The 18667-nt window shown below is 37.1% G+C and overlaps 1 protein-coding gene across 6 annotated transcripts in view; it reads right to left on the bottom strand.

Annotated features, from left to right (window-relative positions):
• VPS54 overlaps window positions 1-10957 on the bottom strand; it is an 85687-nt gene extending 74730 nt beyond the window's left edge. For 5 of the 6 annotated variants that reach the window (XM_088903175.1, XM_088903177.1, XM_088903176.1 and 2 more), the window contains exons 1-2: window positions 9771-10957; window positions 3040-3102 (exon numbers count right to left, since the gene is read on the bottom strand). In XM_088903175.1, the coding sequence (XP_088759301.1) occupies window positions 3040-3102; window positions 9771-10718 (1011 nt within the window). In that variant the 5' untranslated portion in view covers window positions 10719-10957. The remainder of the gene's footprint in view (window positions 1-3039; window positions 3103-9770) is intronic. The other variant, XM_088903179.1, reaches the window with a different exon arrangement.
• Between the last annotated feature and the right edge of the window lie 7710 nt (window positions 10958-18667).

Raw genomic sequence — 18667 nt, 5'->3', positions numbered from 1 at the left:
TGTCGCCCGACGTATGTCGATGTCGAAGCTCACCAACATGAAAGTGGATGGTAATATAAAAATTACATTATGTCGGTCGACATTTCCTATATTTCGGAAATGTTGACCAAATCGGTCCAAATAACCAAAAAAATACAGTTTTCCTATTATGTCAACAAGATGTCGACAGGATGTTAACTAATGTACATTAAAAATATAATATATTAGTAATATTATATTAATATAATACAGTATATTAATATAGATTATTCCATTAATAATTTCTATTTACTATTTCAAATAAAATATTTATAAAAAGAATTAACAAAATATAAAAACAAAAGGATAAATTAATTACTTTATAATATAAAACAAAATATTTTTCAAGTAATAAAATATTAACTAGTTAGTATTTTTTAAAATATTTATTAAAATCAGAAAATGCTTATTAAATTTTATAATAAACCATATTCTACATTTAATATAAAAAATCAGAATAAATTTAATAAATTTTATACTAAATCATAATTTATTATAAATTTAGTATTAAAAATCATAATAAATTCATTAAGTTTTATAAGAAATCAGAATTTATCATAATCCTAATACAACAAAAAGGAGAATCAGTTTATTAAATTTATAATAAAACATAATGTATTATAACTTTAATATTTAAAAAATCAGAATAAATGTATTTCTATTTACTAGTGTGAAATAAATATATTAGAATTTATAATAAATCAGAATTAAAAATAAGAAAAGAAAATATCAGATAACCTTGTAAAAACATCAAAATGCATAATAGATCAATGTAAATCGTCATTTACTAATTTGTTATTGATCTTAGTTTCTTAGCTTTATATAATGGTTGGGAATAAGATAATAGTCTAGAAATATGTATTAATGCTTCTTTTATCATTTTACAAAATATCTTTGCATATTTCCACATATTTCATAATACTTCCACAATGTCTCTAATTTTTACAATATTTCCCCTCCACATTTCTGACATTTCCGACATATGTCCTATATTTTGGTAAGCGATGTTTCCATCGACATCGACATTTTAAACCTTGATTAAAATATGATCTACAATTTGCCTATCCCGAACAAAAGCCCCTTGAAACTGAGAGATAAACGAGAGAATAACCTTCTTCACTCTGAGAGACAGGACCTTAGCAATTATTTTGTATATGCTCGTAAGTCGTAACCAAACTGATAGGTCGAATATCCTTAGGGTGAACAGCACCAATTTTCTTAGGGACCAAAGCTATGAAAGTCAAGTTCATTCCCAGGCTGTTTATGCCCGCCCCTCCTATGGAATTCCCTGAACACTCTGACCAAGTCATCTCTGTTATCTCCTACCAATCCTAGAAATGAAGTGTTCCCTTGCTCTGCAATTAGTCATAGCAGTGTGATTAAGCTTAGTAGTGTTTCTTCTCTTGGTTGTGTTGATATTGAATTTTTCATTTTTTGCTTCAGCCCTTTTTTCTCTAGTGTTTTGGGTGATTGGTCTAATGGCACCTGAAGATTCACCTTCTTTCAGGGTTACATCATCTTGGGAAACACTTAATGTTGGGATGGACAGCATGAATTTCCCTATGCCTATCACCCCCCTTAGATAGATTGAACTATTTGGAGTGGTCTCAGGTAAAGTTTTAAAAACAACCCAGAAACAGAACCGCTTTGACCACCGGTTTCTGGGTCAGCGGTTCGACCTTCCGGGTTGAACAGTTCAAGTGGTTTGATAAATTTAACCTTTAGACTGGAATATTAGGGTAAAAAGGGATCACATACATACATACATACATTACTCTTTTATGAGAAAAGAGAGTAGGTGGTTGTCCGCTGAGAAAGGAATGAAGGTAGGAGAAAGAGGAGGAGAAGAAGGAAGAGGAGGCGACATTCACCAACCCTTTCGGATCTCTCTCTCTCTCTCTCTGTGATCTCAAACTTGAGATCTCACTTCTCTCTCTTTTGGATCTCAGTGATCTCAGATCTGAGATCTCGTCTCAGTCCCTCCACCATCTCTCAATCTCTTTATTTCCTCTATAAATGCTTCCTTAAAAAAAGTATAATTTTTTATTAAACCACGAACCGCTGCCCAAGTTGAACGGTTTAACGATTCAACCGCCTGAGTTAGCAGTTCTCTGACCAATTCAATGTTTTTTCAAGAAAGTGGTCCAATCCAAAACCGGACCCAAAGCATTGAATTGCTGTAATATAACCGGTTCCTAGGTCAAAACAGTGATCTATGGGCATCAAATTTTATATTACAACAAGAGGAAAGCTGGTTATATTAATAGAAAGATGAAAGAACTTTAGACTAAGACTCCTGAACATGATAGATGGGACCAAGAAAACAATATAGTTATGTCTGGGCTTCTTGTACCTATGTAGCATAGCTTGTGAAAACAATATAGTGAGGAAGAATTTCAAATGGGCAGACACAGCTTGTGAAATATAGGAACAGATCAAGTCGACTTACCCTTAACAAAGGCATTATGCCAAAATTTATCAATTGCAGGCTAAGTCCTCTACCTATAAGCAAGGAAATCACAATTTGTCTGCTTACTATTCTGCCCTTACTTCAGTCTAGAAAGAGTGAGACCACTACCAGATCATTGAGTGGAAAAATGAAGATGGTGCCAAGGCTTACAAAAGTTAGTATCCCATTAGCAAGCTTTTGCCTTTTTCTTGTGATTAAACCTTGTGTATGACCCTCTCAGAGTTCAAATCTTGGGTAGTGAACTCCTTTAAGTTTTCGAAGTATGTGCCCTAGTATCCGATCAGGAAAAAAAAGAAAGTGTTTGCCCTAGTACAATTGGAGAAAAGCGCACAGTGTGTGATGAATACAACTAGGGGGAGCAGCAAATTGTTTTAGCTGCCCCCATCATTTCCAAATCCTTTTACCCATTATCAGTAGAATCCTTCAATTGTGCTTCCTCCATTCATTTATTGCATTTTTATGACATTTGCACACTTTCCAGCAATTAATTGAAATGCAAAAAGTAATAACAAAAAAAGAAAGAACAATTGCATCTGCAGACACAAATTTACCAGTAAATGTTGCAAGTCATCCGTGACATCCAAAGCTCCAGCACAATCTGCCGCTGCAACAAGCTGCATAAAAGACAAATAGATCAATTTATGAACCATATTATTAATGTGTTTTTTTCTATTATTATCAAGTTCGTAAATAATAATAATAGGGTCATTTACTAGAACACCCCCTATAGTTTCACAGATTTACTTAAACCTACCCTATAGTTTGCGTTTTACTAAAACACCCCTTATAGTTTGCAACCTATTTGCTTAATTGACCTTTCATTAAGAAATATTTGTTTTGCCATCTGAAAATAGTAACATGATCACCTACACTAAGTGGAAAATGTTCAAGGGCATGGATCCATGGTTGCTAATTCCAAAAGTACCCCTAAACTGAGTGGAAAATGTTTTTAGTTTCTTTTGATTAAATTTAATTGAATGGATGTTGGGGTTAAAACTGTCATTTCCACTTTCATCTAATGGAAGGTCGATTAAGTAAATCCATTGCAAACTATAGGGAATGTTTTAGTAAAACACAAACTATAGGGTAGGTTTAGTAAATTCATGAAACTATAGGAGGTGTTTTAGTAAATGACCCATAATAATAAGAAGAAGAAGAACATTACTTTAAACAATCAAGCATACATTTATTAGGTATCAGGGGTGATCATTGGCCAAGCCAGGCTAGGCTTAACAATTATGATAAGGGCTATAGCCCGGGCACGGGCCTACATGGAGCAAGACCAGGACTCCGAGCCACGAGTATCAACATCGTCTCGTCATCATCAGTTCATGATATCAATATCGATGAATATTTTGGCATGTAGAGTTGGAGAAATTTTTTACTTTTTTTTTTGATCAATTAGAGTAGGAGAAATTTCGCTAAGATATTTGGAAAATCTAAAAAATTAGGAAAGTTTTCTGAAAACATTAAATTAGTTAACAAACCTTCAAGAGATCATCAGAAGAATATAATCACACATTTAAGGCTCAAAAAATCATAGCAAATAACTGTATAAATCAAATATGAAAAAATTAAGAGATTCTTTTTTTTATAATTGAATGATATTTTGATATTTTCATTAATAAAGAGAAAGAAAGAGTACAATCAGTCTAAGAAGAGGCACGGGATGCTCCTCCTCTTTAAGGATGATTACAGTTTTCATAGCTCACCAGATTACAGTTTACAAAGTAGCCCAATACAAAGAAACCCAAGAAACCCCTTGTTTAGCAAGAGAATCAGCCAAGGCATTTGCCCATCTACTAACCCACTGAAATCTGATAATTGTCCTATTCCTTCTAAGCCAGTTAACTTTTCTAAGAAGATCCCTATAACCGCAAATAACAGTATCCAAATCTGACAACCACCCCACTACCACCTTAGAGTCTCCCTCAATTATCAAACTCTCCACTCCAAGTTGATTAGCAATCTGTATTCCTTGTACAGCAGCTAGTATCCCAGCCCTTGTCGAGTCTCCAATTCCCACTGGTCCTGAAAAAATGGAGAGAATGTTGATGTCCTTATCTCTCAAGGTCCCTTTGATACCCAAAGATCCTGGATTGCCTTGACTAGTCCCATCAAAGTTCAACTTTACAACATGTCAACACCCTCCAGAGGGGGTGTCCACCTTGCTTGAATCATATTCTTCTTGGAAGATGTGGAAGCCACTGCTGCCCAACTCCTCCAAAGATCATCATGGGGATAACTCTCAAAGAGAGTTGAGCTTTTCATCCAAAGAATTGCCCTTGTCATAATACACTCTTTTACTTCAGAAAGACTTCTTTCCTTTTTTGGAATATCCTAGCATTCCTTTCTTCCCAGATAATCCACAAGAGAGCTGCTCTAATACATTTCCACATTAGTTTCCCTCTCTTCATGGGCCACCCAAAAGTAGATGGATCAAAAAGCAAATTTACTTCTAGAAAAAATGAATTTTGGGCAAAAGTGGAGAAACTGGATGAAAGTTTGTGTATCCTCCCCCAAATTCTCCATTCTGATCAATGGCCAATCAGCAGGCTTCTTTGAAAGTTCTACAGGGTTAAGGCAGGGAAACCCCCTATCTCCCCTTCCCTTTTTTTGTATTGCTGAATTTCCAACTCTCTTTAGTCAGAAGGCAGCAGATTCGGGGTTGTGGGAAGGGTTTGCAATCTCCCCAGGGGGTGAAAAAGTGAATATCCTTCAGTTTGCAAATGATACCTTATGCTTTATAGATGCCTCTCATGAACAGCTGGAAAATCTTCTTGAGATCCTCAGCTGGTTTGAAGTAGTAATTGGTTTGAAAGTCAATTTTAATAAAAGTCAAATTATCCCAGTGGGTGAGGTCCCTAACCTGGAAGAATGTGCTAATATTATGGCTAGTTAGGTGGATCAGCTTCCGGTGAAGTATCTGGGCCTTCCATTGGGGGCTAAATGCTCCTCTTATGCCATTTGGAATTCAATAATTGAAAGATTGGAAAAGAAATTGTCCTCATGGAAGGCAAATTACCTTTCTTTTTGGAGGTAGAGTGACCCTTCTAAAAAGTACCCTCTCCAACCTTCCTACCTATTTTCTTTCCCTTTTCCCTATCCCAGATAAAGTGGATAGGAAAATAGAGAGACTCCAAAAAAACTTCTTGTGGAGGGGTTGGGAAGAAGAAGGATTAAGGTGACAAATTCGGCACTACTTTGTAAATGGATCTGGAGATTTGCCACCGAAAGGGGAGCTTGGTGGAGAAGTCCGATTGCTTCTAAATTTGGGGTTGAATGGGGTAACTGGAGAACTAGAACCCCCCCCCCCCCCCCACCTAACTAGGGTTATTCTTTATGGAAAAGTATCATGAAGGTTTTCCCCTTGTTTGATAGGGGAATCAGTCTCAAAGTCGGTAAAGGGGATAAGATCAAATTCTAGAAAGATCATTGGTGTCTGAACCATACCTTGGCTGAAGAGTTTCCTCTTATCTACCAATGTGCCTCCAACCAAAATGCTTCAGTAGCTGAAGTTTACACAATTTTGGGCAATGAGGTGACATGGGTTCCCCAGTCCAGAAGAGGTCTTTTTGACTGGGAAGTTCAAGAAGCTACGAGACTGTTGGAAATTTTACAGGTTCAAAGCATAGACTACAATCAGGATGATCAGTGGAATTGGGTCTGGTCCAAAGAGGGTATTTTCTCAATAAAATCTATGGCTAGTAGACTCTATAGTAGAGTGACAGAGGGGGACTTCCCTGTTGAGCAGGTTTGCAATTCAGTTTGCCCATCAAAAGTTAATTTCCTTGTCTGGACAATGGCCTTAAACAAATGTCTGTCCAGAACCAATCTTGAAAGAAGAGGATTGTAGATCCCGGATAAGTCTTGTGTCCTTTGTGATGATCATCTGGAGTTTACGGATCATCTCTGCATTCATTGCCCGTTTGCTGCCCAGGTGTGGTATCACTTCTTGAAGGCTGTGGGGATATGTTGGGTCATGCCTAAATTGGTTAAGGAGTTGCTTTGTAGTTGGAAGCTCAGTAATTTGAAGAAAAGAGGGAAATTGGTCTGGATTTCCATCCCGGCAGCAGTGATTTGGGCTATTTGGTCTGAGAGAAATAACAGAATTTTTCAACAAAGACTGAGAGGGCCCGAGGATATAGTTCATATGGCTTTTGGTAAACTGATCTCTTGGATTTCAGTCACCCCAGAATTAAGACACATAAATGTAACTCAGATACTGAGAAATCAGTCAATTTGGTGCTTGTAATGGGGGTTTCTCAGGCCTGCCTTGTTGTTGGCAGGTTCTGTTTTGTACTTTTATTAGTTTGATTTAATAAATTTATCTTACCTTTTTCAAAAAAATAGAAAAAAAAATTACTTCAGATGGTAAGTTCCACCTACACCCAAACAACATAAAAAATCGAATTCCAAATAACTACATCAAGGAGCAAGATATCAATAAGTGGTAACAGTCCTCATTTTGCACTTTGCATAAAGTACACCAATTTGGGGACAAACACAAAAATGGTCTCTTCTTCTACAAGTTATCCAAAGTATTAATCTTACCGTGGTAAACTTCCCAAAAAGCAGCTATTTTAGGGGGAATAAGCCAATACCAAATTTCTTTGACTGGAAACACCCAAGGAAAGGAGTTAAGAGTAAAGGGACTTGATGAAGGAGGCACAAGTAAAACAGCCTTTCAATGCCCACCCAAATGTCTTCACAAAAGAGAACAGAATTACCAGAGCAAACGTCATACCTTACAAAACTAATGAATTGTGGGAGAATACCATTCATTGCCTTCCAAGGAGTTAAAAGTATGGCCTGTTGAGATACCCCAACATCCCAACCATTTCCAGAACAGCCGTGGATATTAGCCACCAACTCATGTCATAACCTCTCTCTCTTTCCAAAGGCCATTACCATAACCATTTGCCTAGTAGAGCTTCATTCTTATGAGCTAGGTTCCCTAATCCTAACCCCCCTTCATCCTTACTTCAACTAACCACCTCCCACCTTATCCTTTTTTCTCTTCCCTTGCTCTCACAAGAAATCCCTCATCAATCTATCTTCTTAGCCTCCCAAGAAGGAATCCTAAAGACAGAAAAAAAAAAAAAAAAAAAAAAAAAACACTGGCAGGTTGGCAAGTGTGGCCCTAATTAAAGTCCCTTTACCCCCACCAAAAGAAATAAAATTCTTTTTTTTTATGATTAAGAAAAAATAAAATTCTTTTTCCAAGCCACATCTTTCAACCTTTTCCCAGCTGGGTTCCAAAATCAACTTTCCTTTGGGTTAGCACCTAGGGGAAATCCTAAATAGGTCAAGGGCCACACAGAGATGGTGCACTCTAAACAAGTAGCAACAGACTCCAACTCCCTAACACCCAAGTTCAACCCCACCAAACAACCCATACCAAATTTGATTTTCAAATTAAAGACACTCTCAAAGAGAATTATGAGATTCTTCAAATTTCTCACCTTCAACAAATCACACCCTTAAAAAAAATGATATCATCTGCAAACTGAAGGTGAGTCATCAAAACTCTATTTCTTCCTATTCTCCAATTTTTTATTGACTCACCCTACAATGGCATGAGGTAAGGCAACCACTTATCCAATTGCACCACCTGTCCCCAAACCCACACTTCCGTAACACCTCTAATAGAAAGCTTCAATCCACTACGTCATAGGCCTTTCCAAGATCCAATTTGTAGACAAAGCCTTGATAGACCAATCTCCTCATCTCCTCCACACATTCATTTGCTATTAAAATTTGATCAATTATTTGTCAAACATTTTTTATCATTAACAAAAACTAATTATAGAAAATAGAAAGGAAAAATTCCCGACTAGTACCCTGTACTTTGGGTCTAGTGCCACTTTGGTCCCCAAACTTTAAAATGCGATAGTTCAATACCCGAACTTTCAAAACGTGTCAATCCAGTACCTACCATTAACCAGCCGTTAAATGACATTTGAAAAAGACGCAGGTGCCCTTCGAGTGTCATCTAATTTTCTTTATCAACCATCCAAATGTGACCCCAACTTTCTTGAATAGAAGAAGCAAGGATTTGGGATTGTTAATTTTTTGTCAACATTTGGATGGTTGATAAAGAAAATTAGATGACACTCAAAGGACATTTGTGTCTTTTTCAAATGCCACTTAACGGCTGGTTAACAGCCAGTTAACAATAGGTACTGGATTGACACATTTTGAGAAGTTCGGGTACTAAATTGTCGCATTTTAAAGTTCGGGGACCAAAGTGGCACTAGGCCCAAAGTATAGGGTACTAATCGGGAATTTTCCCAAATAGAAATTACAAGGGAAGCAAAGGGGAGAGATAAAATCTCTTAACCCTCCCCAGGAAGAAAACAGAGAAACAATTACAACAAAGCCCAAAATAATTGTTCCCTTCCCACCCCTATTTAGCTAGAGCATCTGCAAAGGAGTTAGCAATTCTCTTCACCCATTGGAGCTGAATCTCTATTCCCCTAGTTACCCATTCAAACTCCCTTTTTTCATTAGCAAACTTCCAAAGACCACTATTCTCCTTTTGCAGCCATCCTATAACCAGTTTCGACTTTCAAGTCTCCTTAAACAATTAGCTTTTGAATATTCAACTCATTGGCCTTCTTTACCCCTTCCATCACCACCATGATCTCGACTCTAAGAGATGGGTTATAGTTTATAATTTCACAAGGACTATAGGCCAGGGTAAGTGGAATTGAGGGGAGGTTCAGCCAACCAAAGATCTTCCCAAAACAAGACTCAGGTCGTCCCACATCCCACATCAAACCTGGTGAAATTAATGGATAACCCATCAGTTTGCTATAAAAGAAATTTTCACAAATTCAGGACAAAACAGAGATGTGTAAGGACAATAGAACTGGTGACTGATTTGATAGTTCCTTATTCCAAATAGATAATCCAGCAGTTCGCTATAAAGGAATCTTCATGAGTTCACAACATATCAGAGATGAGTTCACATGACCTTATAGGAAAAATATCAATAACGACTGTTGCATTAAGAGACATGGTCTCTTTCCAGCAATAGGCACTTGGCCAGAGCAACAACAAGGAACGAAAAGCCCAACTTCCAGTTTAACTTAATTGTAAAGATGTTAGTAATATGCATTGCATTAATTAAGCTCTCCCATTGTGCATCAATCAGTTCTCCAGTTTTTGCATCAACAAGCCAACCCAGGACCACAGAGCTTAGGAAAATATAATGTAGCAAGTACAGAAAGCAGTACAACGAACACAAACAAAAACAATAAGGGATCTGGACATTTACCAGTTTCAGATCAGAAAGCGCTTGATTAACGTATAATATAAGCCTCAGTTTTTGTTGGAGAGCCAACAAATTGCTCCTGGTAACACTCAAATCCTGAATCTGCCTGGCCGAGTCGACCAAATCTGAATCCAAGAGCCTGATGGTCTCCTTCAGTTCCCTGATCCGACCGCACGCCTCAACGATCTTGACATTTAAGTCTTGTAGTTGCCCCTGAGCTTCGAAGAATGAATCAGACCTCAAGGATATCTCCTTCACTAAGTGGAGCTCCACCACATCCAAGTACTGCGAAAGCTTCTCCTGCAACACCAAATTCTCAGAAATAGTGGAGAATGGGCATGCCGCTCTGAATGTCGCCCCCTCTTCCAATGCAAAATCCTCCTTGAAATACAAAGATGGAACTTCTCTCAAACAAGCAACAAGTGCTTCACCCTGACCTCGACTGACCTCTCCTCCGGCACCCCCACTAGACGATGAAACCGAACTGGTCTCAACCAAATCATTGTTTTCTCTGCTGCTGTGATGCCTGACGTCCTCGAATCTCCCATAAGACTCCGAAATCGAAGATAGATAAGGTTGGAAATCGGATCGGTTCACCTCCGTGAACGAAATCGCCTTGTTCAGAGTCAAGGGGGTCAATTCCGGAGGGCCGACGGAGGAGGCAGAAGAGAACCAACCCACCCATGAAGCTTCAGATGCATAAACACCAGACTTTCCGACATGTGGATTGTTTAGAATCGAAGCTAAGCTCTGGCCATAAGAAGAAGAAGAAACAGAAGAAGAAGCATATTCTTCGGAGATGGACTTGATCGGTGACGAACCTGTTCGACCGAGAACGTTGAGGCTCGATTCGTTGGAATTAGTACCAGCACCGACGAAATTACCACTAATGTTACTGCCACTGTCGACCACCGCGAACCTGCCCGATTGGGAGGAAGGCAGTGCGTCCATGCTTACAATCTAGAAACCATGAATCTAACCAGATTCTGATCTCAGAGACAGAACTCGCTTTCGTTATTCAGAGGAAGCAATGCAAAGGAGACGAAGTGTCTGAGATTCAGTGCGAATGAGTTGCAGAGAGAGAGATAGAAGATGTGATCTGGAATCGAAAGGAGAGAGATCGTGACGGGGAAGGAACAGATCCAGTCCGGTCGATGGGGGAGATCTATAAAAGAAAAAATGCGAGGGAGGAAACAAGGCGATTGCCTGAGCGTGGAAAAATGAACCGATGAACTTGAACCTTGGTTCACAGACCCGGACTGGTCGTAGATTCGTAGCTCCCAACCAAAGTCGGGGTCATCAAGGCCCGGCCCCAGGGCCTAGCTCGATCCAATTCAAATCCAAATCATCATGCGTTTACGAAAATGATATTTGGGACACAAACAACGGAGTTTGGATTTCGTCCCCACAAAATTGATCCACACGCTTACCCCTCCTTACAGCCCTTGCAACAGAACATCGGAAACATCTCACTAATTGAATGATTTTATTGGAATTTGGATCTGCTCCGCATATAGTGCGCCTCACACCAACCTTACAGCACGTTTCAGCCATGCATTGAAATGAAGACATTTCCCATGAGTAAAAATTTACAATTAGGGAGATGCTTCAAATGCACGGATGAAACGTATTGTGAGGTCGATGTGATTTGTGAAGCATGTTTTGTCAATAAGCATATCCAAACTCATTGATGGGATATGCTCCCAATAATGCACCGTTGCATTCCTATTTTCTAAGTGCTTGTTTGGGAGGCTTTTGGAACATAGCTTATGGCATTCTAAGCTTGGGCCTACATGGAACTCGTACAAATAGCTTGTCTAGAATTAGACCTATTCATGGGTCGGGCCAGGTCAAGCTTTGCTTATATATCAACAGGATACATTCAGGCCCGAGCTCAAACCCGACCCAACCATCAACACTAGGTCTTGAGCTTGAGCCCAACTCTCATATAAATCCCAAAGTCCATGCCCAAACCTGAGCCCGATCAAAATTTTGAAAATAGATTTTTCTTTTTTATTCAATAAAAAAGCTTTTTATTTATACTAAAAGTCCACAACTACTAAATGAAAGCATATTTTAGCTTTCCAAGTTTTTCACCAAACATAACTTTTAGACTACCTATATGGGGCCCACCTCGCAAAGGCAAAAGTCGTTGCATGAAAGCCCTCCTAATGTTCAATCAACGGTTGGTCTGACTTCTAGCTATGGAAGGCTAAAGAAGATGAAGAGAAGATGGATTCTTGAGTTTGGGTTGCTTTCATTGTTGTTCTTCTTTCTTGGTTCATTTTCCTAATTCTCTTGAGGAGTGTATCCAAAAGGAGCATATTAGAGTTGTATGTGTTTTGGCCACGGGGGAGTATCATGCTCTAGCTCCTATGTTTCTCGGTCATTTGTATTCTGATTTAGATGGTATTTGGCATAGTAAGTTTCCTTCAGTTGTTAGTTATGTGAACTATGTTTTCTTATAAATGTTTGTATGCGAGCACTTTCCTAGTGTGGGTAGTAAGCCTAGGAAGGTTAGGGAAGCTACATTGGAACTTAAGTGCAGGAGTGCAACCGTGCAGTAATTGATCCCTGACTATTGCAAAAAGAGGTGTGTGAGCTCCGGGAAGCTCATGATTGGATCAAAAAGTTGGAGTCACCACCCCTTTTTTAGGGGAAATGACCCATCATTTTCATATTTGAAAAGTTCAATTTAAGTTTTTGATAGCGACTCTGTCTTCCATAGAAAAGGCACACAACCGAGAGATTTTGGGTTCAAAGGATCAAGAGAGGAAGGTATTAGGCACCCCTCTCTCCAATCTATTGTAGTAGCCCAATATGGGAGTTATTCAAGCTCAATTTCTTTCGGAAAAAAAAAAACAGAAATAGTTGTAATAATTTCTTAAATTTAGAGGAACATGTTTTCAACTGCTCCTAAGACCATTTTTGAGGTGATGTTATCGGGTCTTAAGTACTGGTTTCCCTAAGATCATTGCCTCTCTACCTCTATTCTCAGTCAAGAATAATTGCAAATGATGATTCTCCAACATTTCAGAACCTCAAGCAACCTAAAAAAAAAAAAACTGAGATTACGAAATCATGTTTAAAAGTTAAAATGAAGACTTACCTTTCATAATACCTTGACAGGAGTTTCCAACAGTGGAAACAAGTTCAAATAAGCTTGAATGAGATATTGGGATGGATGATGCACTTTTTTGGCTTCAAAATCTTGTAACTGAAAACAAATTGGTAGATTTGAAATTTGATCTTCAAAACTTTAGGATTACAAAGGTTGGGAAAAATGCTCTTCTCTTTTCTCTTTAGATCTTTCTCTTTCTAGTTTTCTCCCCCTTTATCTTTTCCTCTCTCTCTCTCTAGAGGCCTCATTCAAGTTTTCTTCCCCTTCTTTTTCTTCCTTTCTCTCTCTCTCTTTGTCCCTCTCTCAGGTTTCCTCTCTCTCTCTCTCTCTCTCTAGGCCTTCCTTAAGTTTCCTCCCCCTTTCCCCTCTTTTGAGCTTGAATTAGATAAATATTTATAGAGAAATTGAGGGGGGTTAGGTCTAAATTCATTTACATACAATGCATAGGATTCAACAGAGGTTTTTCACACACATAGGCAAAGATTCTTCAAAGAAATAGATATGCAATCAAGCTTTTCTATTTGGTGAAACATTTTCTTCGTTTTGGGGGTGATTTTCATGGGTTTTGTGTGTTCAATGGGAGCTTGGAGTGTGTCTATCATGGCAGTCTCATATCTGGGGCAGTCAATGGCAGAAAATGTAAGTTTGGTCCAAGTGTTCTAATGGATCAAGAATGGGTCTGGAATCAGCCATCACCCTTTTGAGGTTTCAAGTTGGGACAAGTGACATGGCAATTTTATCTGGTGCATTGAAATGATATCTTTATAGTTTAATGGTCAAACAGATGAATATGGTCATGAAATTTGACATGTTGGGGTTTTTTTAGTCTCTAAATACAGTAGTGGGGCCTGATTGGGAAAATAGGGTCAGAATGATGGAGATCTATGGTTGACAAGATCAACGAGATTTGCTAAAACAAAATCATTATTTGATGATGGGTCAAACGGGGGAATTTTGGGATGAAATTTGGTGGATTGGCACTTTTGAACGTCTTGAATCTAATAGAAGTGGTGGATCTTTGATCAAAGCTACAGATTAACTAATTTAGTTCAAATCATGGTCTTAGCTTATAAAAGGGCCCAAAATGGAATCTTACTTTTTCAATAGTCAAATGAAGGTGTTTGGTTATGAAATTTGATATGTTGGGGTTTTTTTAGTCATCGAATACAATGGTAAGGTCTGATTGGCCATGACGTCTGGATGTCGGATGGTAAGTTCTAATTAATATGATTTGTTGAAATAGGATTTAGGGTGAGGGGTCAAGTAGATGGTTCTGATCTGAGAAAGATATGGTCAACCTTGGTAATCGTTCAAGGCCATCAAAATGGTAACTTGATGCTTTTGTGGTTAGTTATTGTAGATTCATATTGGGATTTGCTAATTGATTGTTTCCTAGTGATATTAAGGTGATGGATATGTTGGATTTAATTTTGGAGGAGTTGGAATTTGAATATCACATAGATCGGGGCTGTTAGAAAGGAAGTTGGCATGATGAACAGTGGATCTTTGCAGTTTAATCATGAAAGCTAATGTGTAACTAAGTTATAGTTTTCCAAGTCTGGAGATGATGTCTGATTGGATGTTGATATTGATCTCAAGGTTCTTATTTGTCTTGTGAATTATGTCAAAAGAGGGTATTTTGGGTTTTGGAAAGTCTCAAAAGAGGGTAGAGTAAAGGGACCAAGCAAAAATTGGGTGTTTATAGCTACCCCTCTTTGTTGGAGGTAGCAAGCTTCCAAACAACAAAGAAAAAGGAGCACACAAAGATTTTTGTGAGGGATAAGTGTTTGGAGGAGGAGATTTCGCTGCTGAAATTTTAGTCAAGGTTGAAGTTGATGTAGTGTAAAACATTTGCTTGGATGGTGTTGTACCAATCCAAGCCTTGGAAGGCAATTACAACTATCAAACAAATACAAGAAAAACATAGTGGTGCCATCCCAAAAATAGATAGCATTAGTTGATGTTTGATTTCTTATTAATGCATGCATTTGTGATTGATAATTCGAAGGATTTAATAGGTTTTGGATTTGGTTGTAGCTTGTTAGTTTTTTTTTTTTTTATGGATTTCAATTTTGATATTTGATGGATGCTTATATGTTAAGTTCGTATGGGTTTGGCCTTTGTATGTTGTGACATTTGAATTGATGATTTGATGAAGGCCTATAAATGTATGGGTTTGACCTATGGATTTCAATTTGATTCAAAAGATTGTTGAGGTTTTACGGATTTAGGTTTTTGATAATTGATGTTGAAGCCTAAATTTGCTATTTGATTCAAATGTTTGATAGAATTCTACAAAGTTAATATGGATTTTGGTTTTTTATTTGAGTTTTTTATAGGTCTTGATTTTGATTTAAATATTTGATGGATTTTAAATTTTGATTTGAATTTTCATGGGTTTTGATTAATTATTTGAATTTTTGCGGGTTTTAGATATTTGATTTAAATGGACTTTGGCTTTTGATGAAATTGATTATTTGATTTGAATATTTGATGGATTTTGACTTTTGGTTTGAATTTTTATGGATTTTGATTTTTTAAATTGGTTATTTGATTTAAATATTTGATGGAAATTTACTAATTGAATATGGACTTTGGCTTTTGATTTGAGTTTCTACAGGTTTGATTTTTGATGTTTGATGTTGAAATCATTTAAGAAAACCATTTTGAAAACTTGACAAAGGTCCTATGATTGCTATAGCGCATGCTGCTGTTCTGATAGGTAATAAAAGCCCTTCAGATAGGAGTTAGTTACGCATTAAAACTTTGATAATTTGGGCAATGAAAACTATGTGGTGCAAAGTATATGATGTTAAAGTAAATCTAAGGGCCCTAGTAACAATTTGGATTTTATAAGGGTGGTTTGGGGATAAGGTGATCAGGTTACAATTTATTAAGCATTCTGTGCTTTTGGACATACTGCCTTGTATCGGGGGCAAAAAATTTTTGAACTCTACAATTGATTTTAGGAATTCTCGAACTAAAAGTTTTTTTATGAGTGATTTGCTCGAAAGTAGTTCACACGAGATTTTTTTTTTATTTGGACTATGCCAAGTGAATACTTTTAATTGATTCCAAGATTTTGCATGAAGGCAAGCCACACAAAGTAATAGATTTCGATGGATATTTGATTATGCCCGAAGGCATATCTCACGAAACAAGAGATTTTGATGAATTTTGATGGGTATTCGATTATGCCTGAAGGAAAATCGCATGAAGCGAAAAATATTAATGAATTTTGATGGGTATTTGACTATACCCGAAGGCGGATTGCACGAAATGAGAGACTTTGATGAATTGTGTTGGGTATTCGATTATGCCTGAAGGCAGACCGCACGAAGTGAGAGATTTTGATGAATTTCGATGGGTATTCGATTATGCCCAAAGGCGGATCGCACAAAGTGAGAGATTTCGATGAATTCCGATGGGTATTTGATTATGCTCGAAGGAGGATCACATGAAGTGAGAGATTTCAATGAATTTCGATGGGTATTTGATATGCCCAAAGGTGGATCGCACGAAGTGAAAGATTTTGATGAATTTAGATGAGTATTCGATTATAGCCAAAGGCAGATTGCACAAAGCATGAGATTTTGATGAATTTTTATAGATTTTGTAAATTTTGAATGATTTAGATGAAAGAAAATTAGATGACTAATGACTTTTGGATTTGGACAAATTAGATGAAAGCAACTTGTATAGAAGGATTATGAAAGAAAATGTTTTAGGTAACTTTGGATTTGGATAGACGATGCAAAGAACTTCAGATTAGGCTAATGCCAAAATTTTGGATGAAAGGTTTTTGGATAATGAAAGAAATTTGTATGAAAATTCTTAGATGGTTGGAATGAAAGACTTTCGGGTGATTTTGGGTTTTCGAGAAAACTTTTGAGTGATTTGGAAAAGAAATTTTTGGATGCTTTAGATGAAAGAAAAAAAATGATGCTATTGAGCTTTTCATTTTGTTTTTTCCTTTTTTTTTGAACAAACAAGGATTACGTGGATGGTTAGAGCTTACTTCCAACAAACCAATGACACTCAAAAGATCCACCTTACCCTTAATGTGGTGTGAGATTTGATGATAGAAGCACTATTGGTTTTAAAGTATGTGTCTTATAAATGTTAGATGCTAATTAGAAATTTATTTCGAGAAAGAGGTTTTTGCCCCTTTCGTGCAAAGATTGAATCTTCATGACTTATTGAATCAGACTTCTTGTGCTTTGATATGCTTGCCCCGATTTTGGAATGTATCATTCCCTTTTCTTGTCCTTTTTGCCCTTAGTTTAGTGTTTCCAGGTTTGACTTCTCTTTTTTCTTTCTTTTTAACCTCTAGGGTGCTTATACTTAATTCCATTGTTAGCAGAAGAATGCCTATTTGCTAATCTCTCAAAGATCAAAGAGGCCTTATTAGGTGGGATGCAACGTGGCTTAGGATATTGTTTTGAATCAAAAGATAGGAGGCTCAAATATTTTTTTGACATAGGTTTCTGATGCTTGAATTGATAAATGGGGCCTTTAACACATTTTTGTTGGATTTTCTTCTTTTCTTTTTTCTTTTTTTTTTCTCTTTTTCTTTTATTCCCTTTGGATGAAAAATGTTTTTCATGATATCTTTCTTGATACAGGAGGACTTTTTGTTGAGGTGAAGAATGATGTGAGGTTATGATGAAATCGGAAACATACGTTTAGCTTAACTGCCCCTGTTTTTTCCTTCAAAATTGCACTTTTTCCTTTTGACTTCATTCCCTTTTTTTGACTTGTTGTAAGGGCATTTAAACATTTGACATTTGTCTCTTGAGATAGAGGTATAGTCAAAGAAGAGGTTGAAAGGATTGGTTAGTGGACAATGTAAAATGATTGATAAATGGTCTCCCTTCATCCTTTGATTATATCTATGACTTATGAAATGAAATACATGTTAAGCTTGTCCCTATTGATCTTTCAAGGGAGAATTATTATTCTTTTGAAGATGTTGGGACCCTTTAGTGAGTTTGCCCCTAGTTCTTTTTGCCTTCTTTTCATGCTCTTTTCATACCTTTTCTTTTCTTTTTTCCTCTTTCTTTTTTTTTGCCCATTGATTTTCCCTTTTGATTCAAGCATTTTTGGAAACTTGTGGGTTTTGTCAAGAAATGTTTAAATGAAAGGTTCAAATGGACTAACTATCGCCTGAATGAATGATGAGGGACCGAGGGAAATTATCGACCAAGAATGGCTTCCTATCCTTTCTTTGATCGATGAGAAATTGATATTGGTTTTGATGTCTTTATGCTAACTTTGGAGTAGCTGTTGTGAAGTCGATTTAATGCTCCATTGTCTTTAGTGCCTGTACTACCCAGGGTTGTCCTTTTCTCCAAATATTTCATCTTTTTGAATTTCCACTTAGTAATCAACTTTTCTCAAGAACATATCAATGAGACTTGTTGTAAGTTTTTGATCATCAAATTTGAATACACTGGAAAGACAAATTGGGCCAAATTGAATTCATTGTTTTGTCGAGAGTAATCATTGGGACATAAACATAGATTGATAAAAGACATAAACAAGATTTTATTAAGTAAAAACTAAGTACATTGAGCTTTAAGGTGCAAAGAAAACAAAGTTTAATACAAATGTTCTTTAGGTGGTAGCATGTCTATAAGCTTGAGCCTAGGGTTGTATTGGCCATCATCAATGAGGTGTTGGATAGCATACTTCAATTGCTAGCATTCATTAGTCTTATGTCATGGTCCTTGATGATAGGCACAGTAAGCCTTTTGGTTGAAATTCTTTGGATCTACAG

The sequence above is a fragment of the Nelumbo nucifera genome, chromosome 4 (assembly GCF_055504915.1).
Source record: "Nelumbo nucifera cultivar China Antique chromosome 4, China Antique-T2T, whole genome shotgun sequence".
NCBI lineage: Eukaryota > Viridiplantae > Streptophyta > Magnoliopsida > Proteales > Nelumbonaceae > Nelumbo > Nelumbo nucifera.
Note: the sequence above shows the minus strand (reverse complement) of the source record. Positions and strands in the feature narration are given on the sequence as shown.